The 17388-nt window shown below is 42.4% G+C and overlaps 1 protein-coding gene and 1 long non-coding RNA gene across 4 annotated transcripts in view; one reads left to right on the forward strand and one right to left on the reverse strand.

The window, feature by feature from the left end:
- The window catches only part of LIPH (lipase H), a 49465-nt gene extending 35383 nt beyond the window's left edge, over positions 1-14082 (forward strand). For all 3 annotated transcript variants that reach the window (XM_029939710.1, XM_029939711.1, XM_029939712.1), the window contains 2 exons: positions 11510-11683; positions 13054-14082. In XM_029939710.1, the coding sequence (XP_029795570.1) occupies positions 11510-11683; positions 13054-13141 (262 nt within the window). In that variant the 3' untranslated portion in view covers positions 13142-14082. The remainder of the gene's footprint in view (positions 1-11509; positions 11684-13053) is intronic.
- Positions 11546-17388, reverse strand: LOC115291926. The gene is made up of 3 exons (XR_003908732.1): positions 17054-17388; positions 15832-15966; positions 11546-11772 (listed from the first exon to the last, which is right to left on the reverse strand). It is a non-coding gene; the product is annotated as an uncharacterized LOC115291926 (long non-coding RNA).

A 17388-nucleotide genomic window follows, 5' to 3' on the forward strand; every position in this document is an offset into this window, starting at 1 on the left:
ACCCAGTGGGGTTGCATTTTCAGAGAGGGCACCGCTAGGGAGCGCATGTTGAATAACCAGCGTCAGGTAGTTTTATGTGCTGTGATCTTTTTTTTTTTTTCCCCTTCTCCCTTAAAATTATCTTCAACTTTCCTTTACAGACATTAAAATCCACATCAGACAGTATTACAAATCTGGTTTCAACTGTCAAGTGTCATTTCCTCAAGAGGGAAAGGAGAGCCTATTATATTTAACTCATATTTTTATTTCTGTTCTTTCTGTTCTTTCTTTGTCCCAGGTTTTCTTTGGTTATCATTCCTTTTTGGGAGAACTTCCTTTCATTACCATTGTAGGGAAGTTTGCTGAGAACAAATTCTTAGTTTTCCTTCAAGTGACAATATCTTGAGTTCACCTTCATTCCTAAAGGGTATTTTCACTGGGACAGAACTTTGGGGTGACAGTTCTTTCTCTCTGCTGTCTGGCCTCTATGTTTTCTGATGAGAAATCCGCTGCCTCTCAACTGCCATTCCCCTGGACGTAATGCGTCCTTCCTCTCGTGTGGCTCTGAAGAGTCTGGTTTTCAGAAGCCTGATTATCAGGTGACAGTGTAGATTTCTTTGGGTTTACCCTGTTAGGGTTTCATTCACTCTTGAATCTGTAGGTTTCTACCTCTCACCAAATTTGAGGAATTTTCAGCTATTTGTTGCTCTGAATACTTTCTCAGCCTCCAGGTACATGAATGTTAAATATATATATGTGTGTGTGTGTGTGTGTGTGTGTGTGTGTGTGTGTGTATATATATATATATTGCCTTTATAGGTCTCTAAGACTCTCTTCAATTTTTCTCTAGTCTATTTTCTCTCTGTTGTTTAAACTAGATAATTTCTATTGTTTGTTTTTAGGTTCATGATTGTTTTCTTCTGTCATATCTATTCTTCTACTGAGCCCATCCAGTGATCTTTTTACATTTTGGTTACTACATTATTCATTCCTCAAATCTCCATTTTGTTCTTTATTATCTTCCCTTTCTTTGCTGAGACTTAGCTGGGCATTTGGGGTATAATGTTATGCTACTCTGGAGCTTATATTAAACTTTCCATTTCTGCAAGTTTTTGTCAGAACCATGCTAGTGGGGGAAGGAAGAGCACAGACTCTCCCTTCCCCGACTGGATGAGAGGAAAACCTGCTTGGCCTCCGCCCTGGCGGGGAGGGTGAGAGATGCGGCAGAACCACGGAGTAGGAAATCTAGGCTCCTCAGTTGGCTCTACTGACACCCGGGGTACCTCATCATCACTGGGTGGGGGTCGAAGTCTAGGACCCACTGACCCCTCAAGGGGACTGTGGTCATGGAGGGGACATCTTGTTACCTCTAGGTGGTCGTAAAGGTCCAGGCTTCTCATGCAGACACATGGGGGAGGGTAGGTTGGGGTGCTGAAGCGGGGGTGCCTGGTTGGTTACCACAAAGCAAGGACGGTCATCTAAGCTGTGCATTAAGGCTTTGCTATAGCTGGGAGGGAGGGGAGAAGCAATTTTCCGTGGTGTTTTGAAGGAATAGGGTGTTACTGTCAAAAAGATTTGTTTTGTTAGGCTGTTCCTTTCCTAGTCCTTTGATGAGAGAGCGAGCAAGCAAGCCTTCCTTGGGGCTTCTTCTGGTCTATTCTCACTGGCATTTCTGGGTTGTGGGCTTCTTTGGCACCCAGTCTTCCTTTAGATCCTGGGCGTGAACTGGTTTTATGATCTCAGCAGACTAACTCCTCAAGCCTCAATTTCCTCATCTGCAGCCCGTAGGCGGGCTTCAGTGGGGCTGAAGCGCCCCGGTGGGCTCTCCGCGGGGCCGGCTTGGGCTGAATCAGCCGCCGCTGCCGCCTCCTGACCCCGCCGCGAGCCCGGGAGGACCAGGCATGGAGAGCAGGTCCCGCGGCAGAGATGAGACCGCAGCCGCCAGGCTCGCGGGTGCCAGCCCTGCGCCTGCTCCGCTGGCGAGCCCAGCGCGACAGCCTGTGCTGTGATCTTCAGGAAGCTGGGCAGAGCTCATCTGGAGACTCTAAGAAATAGTAGGGGAAATTGTGCAGTTCTAGAATGAGAAGTACTGACCTACAATATTTGGTTACTCGTGCCAGTAACTGATTACAAATTAGCTTTACATGTCTTAGAAATTTTAATTTTATGTTCTCCCAACTAGGACTTCCTAACTGTAGAAGGCTTTTTTCTTGATTAAGGTAGAGAACTTAACATCTCTATTTACTCATGTTTAGTCGTTCTTGGTCATGCTCATGAAAAAGTCATCACCAATCAGAGAATAATATATAGGAAAAAGGAAATAGTTATTCTATTATGTGGTTATGAGTAGATTGTGTCTAGTCTTCTATTTTTTTGCAAGGTAAACTATTAGTTTTTAGTATTTTAGTATTTAGTATTTTTTAAACTTAAGAAAAGGAAAATAATATCAAAGTATGTGCCCTGAGTTTATTTGGTCTTATCAGACTATGGGTACAAGTATAGTACCCATTCAAGGATATTATCTTCCTGATGACTCTCCTTGTTCTGTGTTTTGGATATATTTCTTTTTCGCTTTATAACCTTTTTTTTAAAAAAATTACGATATAACTCACACACCATAAAACTCACCCTTTTAAAGTTTACGTTTCAGTGGTTTTTAGTACATTAACAAAATGTGCAAGCATCACTACAATCTAATTCCAGAACACTGTTTTAAGGTTTATTTATTTATTTTGAGAGAGAAAAAGAGCATGAGCAGGAAAGGGTCAGAGAGAGAGGAAGAGAGAAAGAGAATCACATACAGGCTCTGCACTGCTCACAAACTGTGAGATCATGACCTGAGTTGAAATCAAGAGTCCAACGCTTGGGGCACCTGGGTGACTCAGTTGGTTAAGCAGCCGACTTTGGCTCAGGCCATGATCTCACAGTTTAGGAGTTCGAGAGCCCCGCGGCAGGCTCTCTGCTGACAGTTTGGAGCCTGGAGCCTACTTCATATTCTGTGTCTCCCTCTCCTCTCCCTCTGCCCTCTTCTGCTCACTCTCTGTCTCTCAAAAATAAATAAATGTTAAAAAAAAAAAAGTAAAAAAAAAAAAAAAAAAAGTCTGACGCTTAACCAACTGAGTCACCCAGGCGCCCCTCCAGAACATTTTTATCGTTTCAAAAGAAACCCCATACCTGTTAGTAATTCATCTTTCCTTCTTCCTCCCCATCGCCTGTCAACCACTAGTCTGCTTTCTGTCTCTATAGATTTATCTACTCTGGGCATGTCATATAAATAGAATCAAATAATATGTGACCTTTTTGTGTCTGGCTTTTTTTCTTAATGTTTTCAAGATACTATCCCATGTAGCAGTGCTTCATTTTTTATGGTCAAGTAATATTCCATGGTATGGATACACTCCATTTTATTTTGTTTTTTAATATAGTTTATTGTCAAGTTGGTTTCTATATAACACCCAGTGCTCATCCCAATAAGTGCCCTCCTCTATGCCCATCACCCCTTCTCCCCTCTCCCCTACCCCCATCAACCCTCAGTTATATGTTGTATTTTTTAACCAGAATTAAAAAGAAAAAAATTTAAAGACAGATAATAACAGTGTTGGTGAGGATGTGGAAAAATGGGAACTCTTACACGTGGCTGGTGGGAGGCTCATAAGAGTCTCTTATGATTGGCCTTCCTTCCTCTCCGTAACTATTTTTTCCCCTTTCCCTCCCCTATGGTCCTCTGTTAAGTTTCTCCTATTCCCCATATGAGTGAATATATATGGTATCTATCTTTCTCTGCCTGATTTATTTCACTTAACATAATACCCTCAAGTTCCATCTACGTTGCTACAAATGACCAGATTTCATTCTTTCTCATTGCCATGTAGTATTCCATTGTATATATAAACCACATCTTCTTGATCCATTCATCAGTTGATGGACATTTAGGCTCTTTGCATGATTTGGCTATTGTTGGAAGTGCTGCTGTGAACATTGGGGTACCTGTGCCCCTATGCATCAGTCCTTCTGTATCCCTTGGGTAAATCCCTAGCAGTGCTATTGCTGGGTCATAGTGGAGTTCTATTGTTAATTTTTTGAGGAACCTCCACACTGTTCTCCAGAGGAGCTGCACCAGTTTACATTCCCACCAACAGGATACACCCCATTTTATTTCAATCTACTGACCTCTGGGTTATGGGCCAAGCTCACTCTCGCTGTGCCATTCTGCTCACATACACCACATTTTACTTATCCTTTCATCAGCTGATGGAAATGTGGGTTGTTTCCACTTTTGGGGCTATTATAATAATGCTGCTATGAAAATATGTGTCCACATTTCCACATAGACATACATGTTCATTTCTCTCGGTGTACACCTATGAGTGGAATTGGTGCATCATATGACAAGTCCCGTGTTTCACATATTCAGGAAGTGCCACAGCAGAGCACTTTCTTACATTCCCACAGCCACGTGTAAGAGTTCCCATTTCTCCACATCCTCACCAACACTGTTATTATCTGTCTTTAAATTTTTTTCTTTTTAATTCTGGTTAAAAAATACAACATATAATTTACCATCTTAATCATTTTTGAGTGTACAATTTAGTAGTGTAAAGTATATTCACATTATTGTGAAACAGAACTCTAGAACTTTTACATCTTGCAAAACTGAAACTCTATACCAATTAAATAACAGCTCCCCCCATTTCTCTCTCTCCCTTTCCCTCCCCCTAGAGACCATTTTCATGTCTCTATGAATTTGACTACTTGAGATACCTCATAGAAGTGGAATCATGAAATATTCATCACTTTGTGATTGGCTTATTTCACTTAGCATAATATCTTCAAAGTTCATCCATGTTATAGCTTGTGACAGGATTTCTCTTGTTCTTTAAAGGCCAAGTAATATTCTGTATGTATATGACACATTTTGTATGTATATATCACAGGCATATCTGTCTTTATTGTAGTCATTCTAGTAGGCGTTAAGTTATATCTCATTATGATTTTGATTTGCAATTCCCTAATGATTAATACCATTGAGTGTCTTTCATGTGCTTACTGGCCATTTCTATATATATATATATATTTTTAATGCTTTAATTTATTTATTTACTTACTTTTGAGAGAGAGAAAGACAGCGTGAGCAAAGGAAGGTCAGAGAGAGAGGGAGACACAGAATCTGAAGCAGACTCCAGGCTCTGAGCTAGCTGTCAGCAAAGAGCCTGATGCGGGGCTGGAACCCACAAACTGCGAGATCATGACCTGAACCGAAGTCGGACGCTCAACCGACTGAGCCACCCAGGTGCCCCTATATATATATTTTGAGAAATGTCTATTGAGGTCCTTTATTCATTCTTCCCCTTTTATTTATTTTTGAGAGGGGGAGAAGGGCAGAGAGAGAGGGGGACAGAAGATCCAAAGTAGGCTACCATCAGGGAGCCCGATTCAGGGCTCCAACTCACAAACTATAAACTGCAAACTGGAAGATCATGACTTGAGCCGAAATCAGATGCCCAATTGACTGAGCCACACAGGTGCCCTCATTTTATTTTTTCTTTTAAATAGACTTCATTTTTTAGAGCAGTTTTAGATTCACAGCACAATTAATAGGAAGTGCAGAGACTTCCCATTTACCCTCTCTCCCACATACACACAGCCTCCCCCCCATAAAATCTGATAATAGGGTGCCACACACAAGTACAGCTGAAGTAGCTACATTGACACATCATTACCCAAAGGCCATGAGGGTTGTGGTGGTGGTGTACAGTCTGTGGTTTTTGACACATGTTTAAGAACATAAATCTACATTATAGGATCAAGGAATTCCTTAACTGCCCTAAAAATCCTGTGTTCTGCCTATAATATCCATCTCTTACTTCTTTTTTTTTTTTAATTTTTTATGTCTTTATTTTATTTTGAGAGAAAGAGAAGACAGCATGAGTTGGGGAGGGTCAGAGAGAGAGAGGGAGACACAGAATCTGTGTCTGTCAGCACAGAGCCCGATGTGGGGCTTGAACCCACGAACATGAGATCATGACCTGAGCCAAAGTTGGACACTCAACTGACTGAGCCACCCAGGCACCCCATCCATCTCTTATTTCTAACCTTTGACAAGGAATGGTATTTTTACTGTCTCCAGTTTTGCCTTTTCCTGAATGTCATGTAGGTGGAATCATACAGTATGTAACCTTTTCAGAGTGGATTCTTTCACTTAATAATAGGATTAAAGTTTCTTCATTTTTTTTTCATAGCTTGCTAGTTCATTTCCTTTTAGCATTGAATAATATTCCACTGTCTGGATGTACTACAGTTTATTTATCCATTCTCCTGCTGAAGGATATTTTGGCTATCTGATAATTTGGAATAAAGTTGCTATAAATACCCAGGTATAGGTTTTTCTGTGTGCCTTACTCACTTTATTTTTGTTTTTAAAAACAGGCATTTATTTTTTATTTTTATATTTTTTGAGAGAGAGAGAGAGAGGGCACAAATGAGCAAGGGACAGAGAGAAAGGGGGGGAAAGAGTGAAACGCAGGAGGGGCAGAGAGAGAAGGGGGCCTCACCCAAAGTGGGAACTGAGCTCACCCGAAGCGGGGTTTGAGCTCACAAACCATGAGATCATGACTTGAGCCGAAGTCAGATGTTTAATGACTGAACCACCCAGGTGCCCCTCACTCATTTTAAATTTGAGTTATTTAGCTTTTTATTGTTGATTTGCAAGAATTTTTTATATACTCTGGACATAAATTCTTTGTAGTTTTAGGTCTCACTTAAGTCTTTGATCCATTTTGAGTTCACTTTTGTGTATAAAATGAGGTAGTATGTCCTACTTCCTATTTTGGATATCCAGTTGTCACAGCACCATTTATTGAAAAAACTATTCTTTCTCTGTGAACGTCTTGACATCCTTGCGTAAATCAGTTGACAGTAAATGGAAGGGTTTCTTTCTGGACTCTCAGTTCTATTCCATTGATCTATATATCTATCGTTATGCAAGTGCCATGTTGTCATGTAGCTTACTGTAGCATTACTGTAGCTTTCTAACAAATTTTGAAATCAGGAAGTGTGACTCCCCTAAGTTTGGTCTTTTTCAAAGTTGTTTTGACTACTCTGGATCTCTTGAATTTCCACATGGATTTTAAAATTAGTTTATCAAGAAGACATCCAGATGGCCAACTGACACATGAAAAATGCTCAACATCACTCATCATCAGGGAAATACAAATCAAAATCACAGTGAGATACCACCTCACACCTGTCAGAATGGCCAACATTAACAGGCAACGACAGGTATTGGCAAGGATGGGGAGAAAGAGGATAATCTCTTTTGCACTGCTGGTGGGAATGCAAACTGGCGCAGCCACTCTGGAAAACAGTATGGAGGCTCATCAAAAAACTAAAAATAGAATTACCCTATGAGCCAGAAACTGCACTAGTAGGTGTTTATCCAAGGGATACAGGTGTGTGTTGTTTTGAAGGGACACAAGTACTCAAGTTTGTAGCAGATGCTATTGACAATAGCCAAAGTATAGAAAGAGCCCAAAGGTCCATTGATAAATGAAGAGATAAAGAAAATGTATATATATATATATATATATATATACACACATACACACACAAGGGAGTAGGACTTGGCCATTAAAAAGAATGATATCTTGCCATTTGCAACTACAGCAACTACATGGATGGAACTAGAGTGCATTATGCTAAGTGAAATTAGTTAGAGAAAGACAAATATCATATGACTTCACTAATATGAGGAATTTAAGCTTTGAAACAGATGACCATAAGGGTAGGGAAGCAAAAATAATATAAAAACAGAGAGATGGAAAAAACATAAGAGACTCTTAAATATAGAGAACAAACAGAGGGTTACTGGAGGGGTTGTGCGAGGGGGGATGGGCTAAATGGGTAAGGGGCATTAAGGAATCTACTCCTGAAATCATTGTTGCACTATATGCCAACTAACTTGGATGTAAATTAAAAATAAATGAACAAATAAGTAAAATTAGTTTGTCAATTTCTGCAAAAAAGAAAGGTTTTGCCTCCACATATTTTTAGGTTCCTCGGTATTCTTTACTTTCCTCTTAGTTCAGTGCAATTCTAAAGGATTTTAGTTTTGTTTCTGTTTTAATTGTATCCATCATTAGGAATTGTTTCCAGGGTGTTTAGCGTACCATACCACCAAGAACAAACATCTGGCTCCTATTATTGGTCATAACACGTAGTTCACTGGCTCTTGTTCCCTATATTCTTGTATGAACTAAATTCCTTGGTTAGTGCCTCCCCACGTGTTTCCGGACATCCCTCCAGGTGGAAGAGGAGGTCCTAGGGGTACTCGGAGCCAAGCTGCACCAGCTCCAAGAGGTCTTTTCCCTCTCCTGCCTTCCGTCTACCCTCACTGGGTTTTGCCATCTGCCAGTGGCCTCACCCTCTCCTGGAGTCCGTACTCTTGTGCTTCCACAGCTGCTCCTGGAGAAGGATCCAATTCAGGATCACGGGCCGAGGTTGGTTATCCTGTCTCTTTAGTCTTCACTGTGGAATAGTTCTCCCACCTTTCCTCGACTTTCTGACTTTGACACTTACAGGTCAGTTATTTTCAGAATGTCTTCAGTTTAGGTTTGTCTGACGCTTCCTCATGATGACATTCAGATCAGATCATGCATCTCTGGCAAGAACTGCATAGAAGTAAAGTTATGTTTGGCTCAGTGTGTCCTATTAGGAGGCCCACAGTTTGATTCATTTTATTAACTTGGATCAGTTTATTAAGGTGGTTTTTGCCCTGTTTCTCCGCTATGAAGTTACTGTTTTTCCTTGGTATTAATAAGCACATTGCAGGGAGGTACTTTGAGACCATATAAATGTCCCATTACTCCTCAAACTTTTACCCACTAGTTTTGATGTTTTGTGGTTGGGTTGCTACTATGAGGGTTGCCACATGGTGATTTTTCTAATTCATCATTTAGGAAAAGCTTCCCCCCCATTTATTTATTCATTTATTTGGTTATATCAATATGGATTCATGGATTTTTATTTTATTTTAAATATTTATTTTTGAGAGAGAGAGAGAGCGCTTGTGTGCGAGCAGGGGAAGGGCAAAGAGAGAGGGAGACAGAGGATCTGAAGTAGCTCTGTGCTGATAGCAGAGAGCCCAAAGCGGGCCTTGAACTCCAGAACCACTAGATCATGATCTGAGCCGAAGTTGGATGCTTAACCAACTGAGCCATCAGGTGCCCTGGATTTTTATTTTATTAATGGAGACATGCTCAATTACTACCATTATTTATTAATTTTGATATTTAAATTGTTTCAAATCTGGCCAGTAGAAGCTCTTCATGCTGGGTCTATACCCTTTTTTAAATGCATTTTTTATTGTGATGAAAACATATAATGTAAAGTTTATCATCTTAATCATTTATAAGTATACAGTTCAGTAGTGTTAAGAATATTCACACTGTGAAATACATCTCCAGAACTCTTCATCTTGCAAACTGAAACTCAATACCCATTGAACAACAACTCCCTTTTCTCTCTCCTTCCAGCCTCTGATAACTACCATTCTACTTTGTTTCTATGAATTTAATTACTTCAGATACCTTATATAAATGGAGTCAAACAATATATATCTTTTTGTGATTGGCTGATTTCATTTAGCAGAATGTCCTCAAGGTTTATCCATGTTGTAGCATGTGACAGAATTTCTTTCCTTTTACTTTTTATTTTATTTATATATATTTTTAGAATTTCCTTCCTTTTAAAGGCTGAATAATATTCACTGTATGAATAGATCACATGTTGATAATTCATTCACCCATGGATGGACATTGGGATTGCTTCTACCTCTTGGCTCTTATGAATGATGCTGCTATGAACATGGGTGTACAAATATCTCTTGGAGACCTTGCTTTCATTTCTTTGGGAAAAATACCTGGAAGTAGAATTGCTGGATCATACTTTTAATTCTTTGAAGAGACCCCATACCATTTACCATTGTGGTCATGCCGTTTTACATTCCTAGCAACAGTGCACAAGGGTTCCGATTTTCCCAAACACTTCTTATTTTCAGGATTTAAAAAAAAATTTTTTAATGCTTATTATTGAGACAGAGAGAAACAGAGCATGAGTGGGGGAGGGGCAGGGAGCGAGGGAGACACAGAATCCCAAGACAGTCTCTAGGCTCTGAGCTGTCAGCACAGAGCCCGATGCGAGGCTTGAGCCCACAACCCGTGAGATCATGACCTGAGCTGTTGTCGGACGCTCAACCAACTGAGCCACCCACACACCCCTATTTTCAGGTTTTTAAAAAAAACGTAGCCATCCTAATTGGTGCGAAGTGATTCTATATTCTTTGGAACATCTCTGCCATTCTGTGGGCACTTCCTTACCTTCCAGCACACAGGTTGTTGCAGAGTCACTTTGCACTTTCCCTGAACAGCCCTGGATTCATCCATTTCTCACTGAAGCCTCCCACCCATTCCTTTTAGTGAGGATGCTACTGAGAAACAAAATTTGGACACCTTTCAGATTAATTTTACTTGTGGCGCTTTTGCTCTCCCCAGGACTTAACATGATTCTAGTGAGGCTAGGGTGACACACAGCCCCTCACCCCAATCCCCAAACTAAGGATTTATTTCTAGAGCATGCCTCCCATTTCTGAGCCCAGGGGGCTCGCCATGGTCTACTCCCCCAGATCCCCAGAGGGACACTGACCCAGAGTGAACCTCCCCAGTGGATACTCCTTAGGTTCAATTTGAGATTCCAACTGTATGAAGCATTGCATATATAGAAAAAAGTATTAAAACCTAGGATTTAGCTATTTATTTGAGAGGCAAGACTGAAAAACTATATGCTTAAGCACACCTTCTAAATTAGTATCTAGTTGGGCTAAACATATACATAGGCATCTAGCAATGCAGTTTAATGAAAGATTATAACTTTGAACTCCCAACTGAGTTTAAATCCCTGCACTGATGCTGATAAGCACTGTGACCTGGGTGAGTTTAAGCTCTGCAAGCATCTGTTTCCTTGTCTGTCAAGTGAAGATAATAATAGTCATCTTGAAGAATTTGTCAGGGGAATGGAGACATGTGTCAAGAGATGAGGGTGCTCTCTGACATACAGTAGGCAGAGCATTCCTCTCTTCTGCCGTATTTCATCATTCCTGGGGCCAGCAGCTTCACTTATGCAATCCTTTGGGATCCAGCAGACTTTGGGTTCAAGGGCCTACCTGCTTATGAGTGATTTGTAGGCTTTAAAACATTTCTTTCTTGGGCGCCTGGGTGGCTTAGTTGGTTGAGTGTCTGACTTTGGCTCAGTCATGGTCTCACAGTTCGTGGGTTTGAGCCCCACATCGGGCTCTGTGCTGACAGCTCAGAGCCTAGAGCCTGTCTTCGGATTCTGTCTCTTCCTCTTTCTCTATCCCTTCCCTGCTCACACTGTCTCTTTCTCTCTCTCAAAAAGTAAATTAAATATAAACAAATTTAAATAAACTATTTTCTTTCATTAGTAATCTATATCCACTTACTTTATTTCTTCTTTCCAGTGAACCTGCGACATTTCAGAAATACCACCAAGTGAGTCTGCTTGCAAGATTTAATCAAGACTTGGAGAAAGTGGCAGCCATTTCCTTGGTGTTCTCTACAGGATCCACAATAGGCCCGAAGTATAAGCTCAGGATTCTCCGAGTGAAGTTAAGGTCACTTTCCCATCCAGAGAGGTGAGCTCTCAGCAGAGTTTGACGGGCCTGGTTTTCCATAGATTCTATTGGTTCCTGTCCCATCTCCTTGGTCTGATGTTTTAATAGGACTTCATCAATCACAACGAAGGAAGTGAGGGGTTTTCAAAAAATAGACGATAAAAATGAGTAACCCCATAATTCAAGAAAATTTTACTGGTAGGAACTTAAAGATAAATGGCCCAATTAATTCAAAGAAATAATGTTGCTACATGCTTATAGTTACATAATTCTTCCATAATCACCCCACCCACCCTGCTTGCAAGCTGATAATTTGTTATGGAAAAGAAAGTCTCGTGTAATCTGGCAAATGCAGAGCCTAGTATAAAAAAAGGCACAGAATAATTGACTATTTTATCCCCTGGATACAGTCTGAAAGTACTAGTCCAGGTTGAATTTTATAACTGCACTGAGACTGTCCTTGTTCTTAGGAAATACACACTGAAGCATTAAGGGGTAAACAATCTATCCTCATTGGTTCAGAAAAAATAAGCAACAGTGTGTTGTGTGTGTACACGCGTGTGTACAGGGTGGACACAGTCAAAGAGGGGGAGAAGGAGCAAAGCTGCGGTGTCATGCACGTTTCGTGACAAATGCCACTCCAATGTATGGTCCTAACATCCAATCCATGAACAAGGCAGAAAATGCTGTGAGCAGTCAGCACTTTATACTTATGAATTCCTTTTTAAATAAATTTTAAATGTTTATTTATTTATTTTGAGAGAGATTGTGAGCAGGGGTGGGCAGAGACAGAGGGAGAGAGAAAGAATCCCAAGGCGGCTCCATGCTGCCAGCACGAAGCCCGATGCCAAGCTTGAACCCACAACCCCTGAGCTAATGACCTGAGCTGAAACCAAGAATCCGACGCTTAACCTATTGAGCCACCAGGTCCCCTGGTTTGCTTTTTCCTGAAAGTTTAGGGTACCCTAAAACATTTAATAATACAAATTCTTCTAAGAGGACAGTCATTACATCTTAAATCCATGAGACTTTCAATACCTTTTTTCCTGATTACCAAAACAATATATGTTGATTTTATAAAATCAGTAAAGTGCAAAAAGTGTTAAGCAGAAAAATATTACCCATAACGTCATTATTCAGGGGAAACAACTGTCATTTCTTTCTAATCTCCTTTCTATTATTACTTTAAACCTGGACGTAGTTAGGTGGTACATAAAATTTTGTATCTCATTGTCGATGTGGGCTATGCTTATTTACCATAAGCCTTTTCCTATAATGTTAGAAGTAATTGCTCCACAATTCTATAACCTAAGGATATGATACAATTTATTTTCCTAGAATGGAATGTTTTGCTCCTTGACCGGCATGGATTTCTTATCTGACTTTTACAGGCCCCCGTTGTGTCGGTATGATCTCGTGCTGATGGAAAACACGGAAACAGTCTTCCGACCTATTCTGTGCCCAAAGTTGCAGATGTAACTGTTCTTGGGACACATGGGCAACAGTAACATCGAGAAAGCTACAGGCTTTTTTAAAGCGTCACCTCACCTTTTCCTCAAGGCACATGAAAGTATGAATAAGCAGGGGTTTTTTTCCAGCAGCATCCCATGGATGTCACGTTGCAATATGTCAAATGCCCTTGGATTATGGGAAAGGAGTCCCTAAGTAGGGCACGTCAGAAATAGCCAGGCTCCCAACAGCCCAGTGCCTTGTCTGGCTACATCCTGGGGCCTCATTTATTCCAGCCTGTCAGTTCTGCTGCGAGTCACTCCAGGCAGCTCTGCTCGGCAAGCATCTTAAAGGGAAGGTCTAGGGGAGACCTCACTCTGGCCTCGACCCCACATGCCCTGTGCCGAACTCCTCCAGGTCCTTGCATGCGGAAAGGAATGGAGACTGACCTACCTCACAGGGCTGCTGTGTGGGTGTGGGAGGCAAGTCTGTGAAGGGTTCTTTGAAATCCCATGGGGGCCACATCTGTGAGTGGTTTGATAAATGTGAATGTGCTTTTATTTATTTTGCTTTGGCTTATCTTACATGCAGTAAGAGAGCCCCTCCTTATCGACTACAGCCTCTCTCTTGGGCTGTTTGCTTTGTGAAGGCAGGAAAGCCACACCCCAGCTTCCTGTCTCCTCTAAAGTGGGTTGGTGCCTGGAGGAAGTGGGGACAGAGGGACAGCAAAGGGGGCCGCTGCTGGGACTGGATAGTAAGTGGATGAGAAAAGAAGGGAAGATGAAGCAGAGTGACAGCCTTGCTCACAGTGACAGTGGATGGAGAGGCAGGAGAGAAAAAATGGAGCTTGTTTTTCACTTAAAGTGACGAAGGATCACTTTCCTGGCAATTCTCATTTTAAGTAATCCCTAAGAAATGTTTATTTTTCAGTGCACCTGCGTGGATCAGTTGGTTAAGCGACCAACTCTTGATCTTAGCTCAGGTCATGATCACACAGTTCATGAGTTCAGGCCCCGTGGTGGGCTCTGGGCTGACAAGATGGAAACTACTTGGGATTCTCTCTCTCCTCCGTATCTGCCTCTCCCCTGCTCTCACTCTCTCAAAATAAACATAAAAAAATGTTTATTTTTCTTTGTTACTGATGCAGTGTGTGGTTATTTGAAGGAAATTTAGAAAATACATGGATGCAAAATGAAAATACGCTGTCTACAGTCCACCTCTTGGAGGTAATTAATGCTAACGTTTTGGAAGGTTACTAACTTGTGTTGCTAACAGGTGAATTCAAAGCATACACCGGTGTGCTCTTGGAGCATTGGAGGCCTCCACTTTGAGAAGTTCTTAGACTTTCCCAGGAGTAGGTACGTACAGTAGGTACGATCAGTGAATATGGAGTGACAGCAGCTAAATCAAGAGATGCTGGGGGGCCAAGGCCAGAGAGGCCAAAACAAGGGAGCACCATCCTGGGGACAGGGTGCCCCATGCAGGCAGAGCCACAGGGTAGGCACCACCCATCCCACAGCTGTGGCCATTGCAGGTGGGTTCCTGGGATTCCTAAGAGTCACAGGCCCTATAACCTCCTCCTTACCCAGGTGATTATTCTCACCTTTCTGTAGGAACAGCCCTTTTCAAAGAGATGGACTCTTTATTTAATAAACTATAGAACTCTGTAAATATACTGCTGCGTGGCACATCGTTTATAGGTTTCTGCCTATATCACATAGACTCTTCACTTAGGTGAGGAGTGTCTATAGTGAATGTCGGATCTTGCAAAGGAATGAGGCTTTGAGAAGCTCCTGTCCACTTGGATACTGTCTCACCCTTCATCCCACTTCCCACGTTTCTTCAGCAATTTGTGCACAGAGAGATCAGTGTGCAGGTAGGCCCTGATTTCTTTTTAAGGTTCCACTGGTCCGACATTTTGATTAGTACAGCCATTTCTTTGTCCTTTCCCTTGCCTGGTAGGCAGGGGGCCAAACCAACAGCAGGAAAACATTGGGAATGACATTTCTATCATTTATAAACTCTTTGGGCCAGAGGGTCTCTCTCAGTTTTTTTAAATGTTTATTTATTTATTTTGAGAGAGAGAGAGTATGGGAGAGAGGCAGAGAGAGGATCCCAAGCAGGCTCTGCACTGAGGCAGAGCCTGATGTGAGGCTTGATCTCATAAACTATGAGATCAGAACCTGAGCTGAGATCAAGAGTTGGACACTTAACCGACTGAGCCACCAGGTGTCCGTTTCACTTCTTCTCTAGTGTCTCCTAACATCGTACCTGGCTCACTGGGGAGTGGGTGGATGGATGGACAAATGGATGAAGGAATGAATAAAGGAAAGAAGTTTGTTCACTGGGCAGAGATGAATGAGTCTCACGTGACAGTGATCTGGAGAAATGAAAGCAGTCACAGGTGTGGCCACTCCCATTATAGACTCTCCCAAGGCCCCTGAACTTTCTGCCCTCCCTTGTCATCCTTGCTGCTTCTCCCCTCTCTCTGTCAGAGTAGCTGTCTGAATCCCAAATCCAAGATGCAATTAAATTGCAGTCTATCCCTTCCCTCCATTTTCACCAATTATCTCCTACTGAGCATTATTTTTTTACATTTATTGTGTGACTTGATTAGTGTCTGTCTTCTCCACTTGACTGCTCTGCAAGGCAAGGGCCATGTGCCCACTGTGGCGCCTACAATGTAGTCTGTGCTCAGGAAATATTAAATGAACACTCACCGTAATCTGAGCCCTGGAACCATGTGCAGTTCCCTCGACTCCTGGCTATTGCTCATTTCCGAGGTGCCCACCCTTCTCTGCCTTAGCCTTCTTTCCCAGCACCTCTGGAGACCCATGTGCCATTTCCCAGTCACCCTGGGAAAAAAAGAGGTTGGCTGTTTCTTCACTCATCTTAGAACCTTACAGATCGTCCTGGCACCGTTCGTCAGCAAGCCCACCTGTCCTAAACGCAGAGACTTTACCCTCACTTTCCCAGTTCAGCACATCAGTCAAAACCCTCCAGGCCCCTCCAGCATTCCTGGATGACTCCAAGCTGTGGCTCAAAGTCCCCCTTGCTTTCTACAACTCCCTTTGGCCACCGCTTTGCCGCTGACTTTGTATATGCATCATCATTGGTTTTATTATGTCATATTGTAGTATATTTGTGTTTGTACCCACTCTGAAACTGGGCACAAGAGCAGCTGCAGGTTATTTGCTGTCCTAGTGCCCAGCACAGTGCCAGGCACAAAGCATGTGCCCAACAAATGTCTGCTGAACAGAATGCAACAGATTCATCTTTACAATTTGAGGGAGTCACCACCATTTGGATTTAGACCCTGTGGTACTTTACAAACCCTAACCTTGTAACTTCTCATCCTTGGATCCCTGCCCCATGCTCAGTCCTGCAAAACCCTATCTTAGCCAAGGGGACTTGGATGACAGTAACAGAAATCTACTTATACTAACCCAAATTTTACCAGAGGGGACTTGTAAAAACCAAGAGCTGAACCATCAGCTTTCAAGAAGGGCAGAGATGGGGGCAGCTACAGGCCTTTAGCACGAGTTCATGGACCTTTATGAACCCTGCACTCTGCCATGAGTCTCTCTGACTCAGCCTGGCCTCCTCACAGGGCAGCCGTGGACCACTGGGGTCATTGGTGCCATAGTGCGACCAACTATTCAATCACTAGGTGGTCCAATTCCGAAGTCCAGGGAGAGGAGCCAACCCTTAGACCCTCTTGTGGCAGGTGTCCATCCTGTTCCAGTCAGTTAAGGTTGGAATGGGGATAAAGAAGCTAAATCATGTGGCCCTCGAGCTCCTCCTTTCAATGGCTCTGTGCAGATCTAATTAAGCCAGTAAAGGAAATTGACAAACAGCCTCCATGAGTGCCTGGCTAATTCACTCTCACTGGAACCTCTTGCCTTTTCTTCCCTCCCACTTCCCTGAGCCCCTGGCACCTACCTGCTTCTCAGTCCAGCACATGTCCCTGGTAGGGGGTTAGCATCGTCCTTTGTCGGTCTGCCTGGGCATGTGTTGTAAATGAATGGTCTCAACAGAGTCTGGTATAGGCTGCAGGTGGTGCACTAGTAAGTTAAGGGTTAGCTCTGCAGGTGCTGGGGCAGGAAGACAGATCAGCGTGCAAATGGTTGGGAGTGAGGAGCACCGTCCAAGGCTTCTTCCCCAAGCAGACAGGTTGAGCAGGAGAAATCAGAATAGGAATCATGGAGAATGGGGCAGGTCAGGCAGCAAGCAGAGGGTTGGGTAGTGAGCCGGCAGGAAGACAGGTTTGCATCTCC

Source organism: Suricata suricatta, chromosome 5 (genome assembly GCF_006229205.1).
Source record: "Suricata suricatta isolate VVHF042 chromosome 5, meerkat_22Aug2017_6uvM2_HiC, whole genome shotgun sequence".
Lineage (NCBI taxonomy): Eukaryota > Metazoa > Chordata > Mammalia > Carnivora > Herpestidae > Suricata > Suricata suricatta.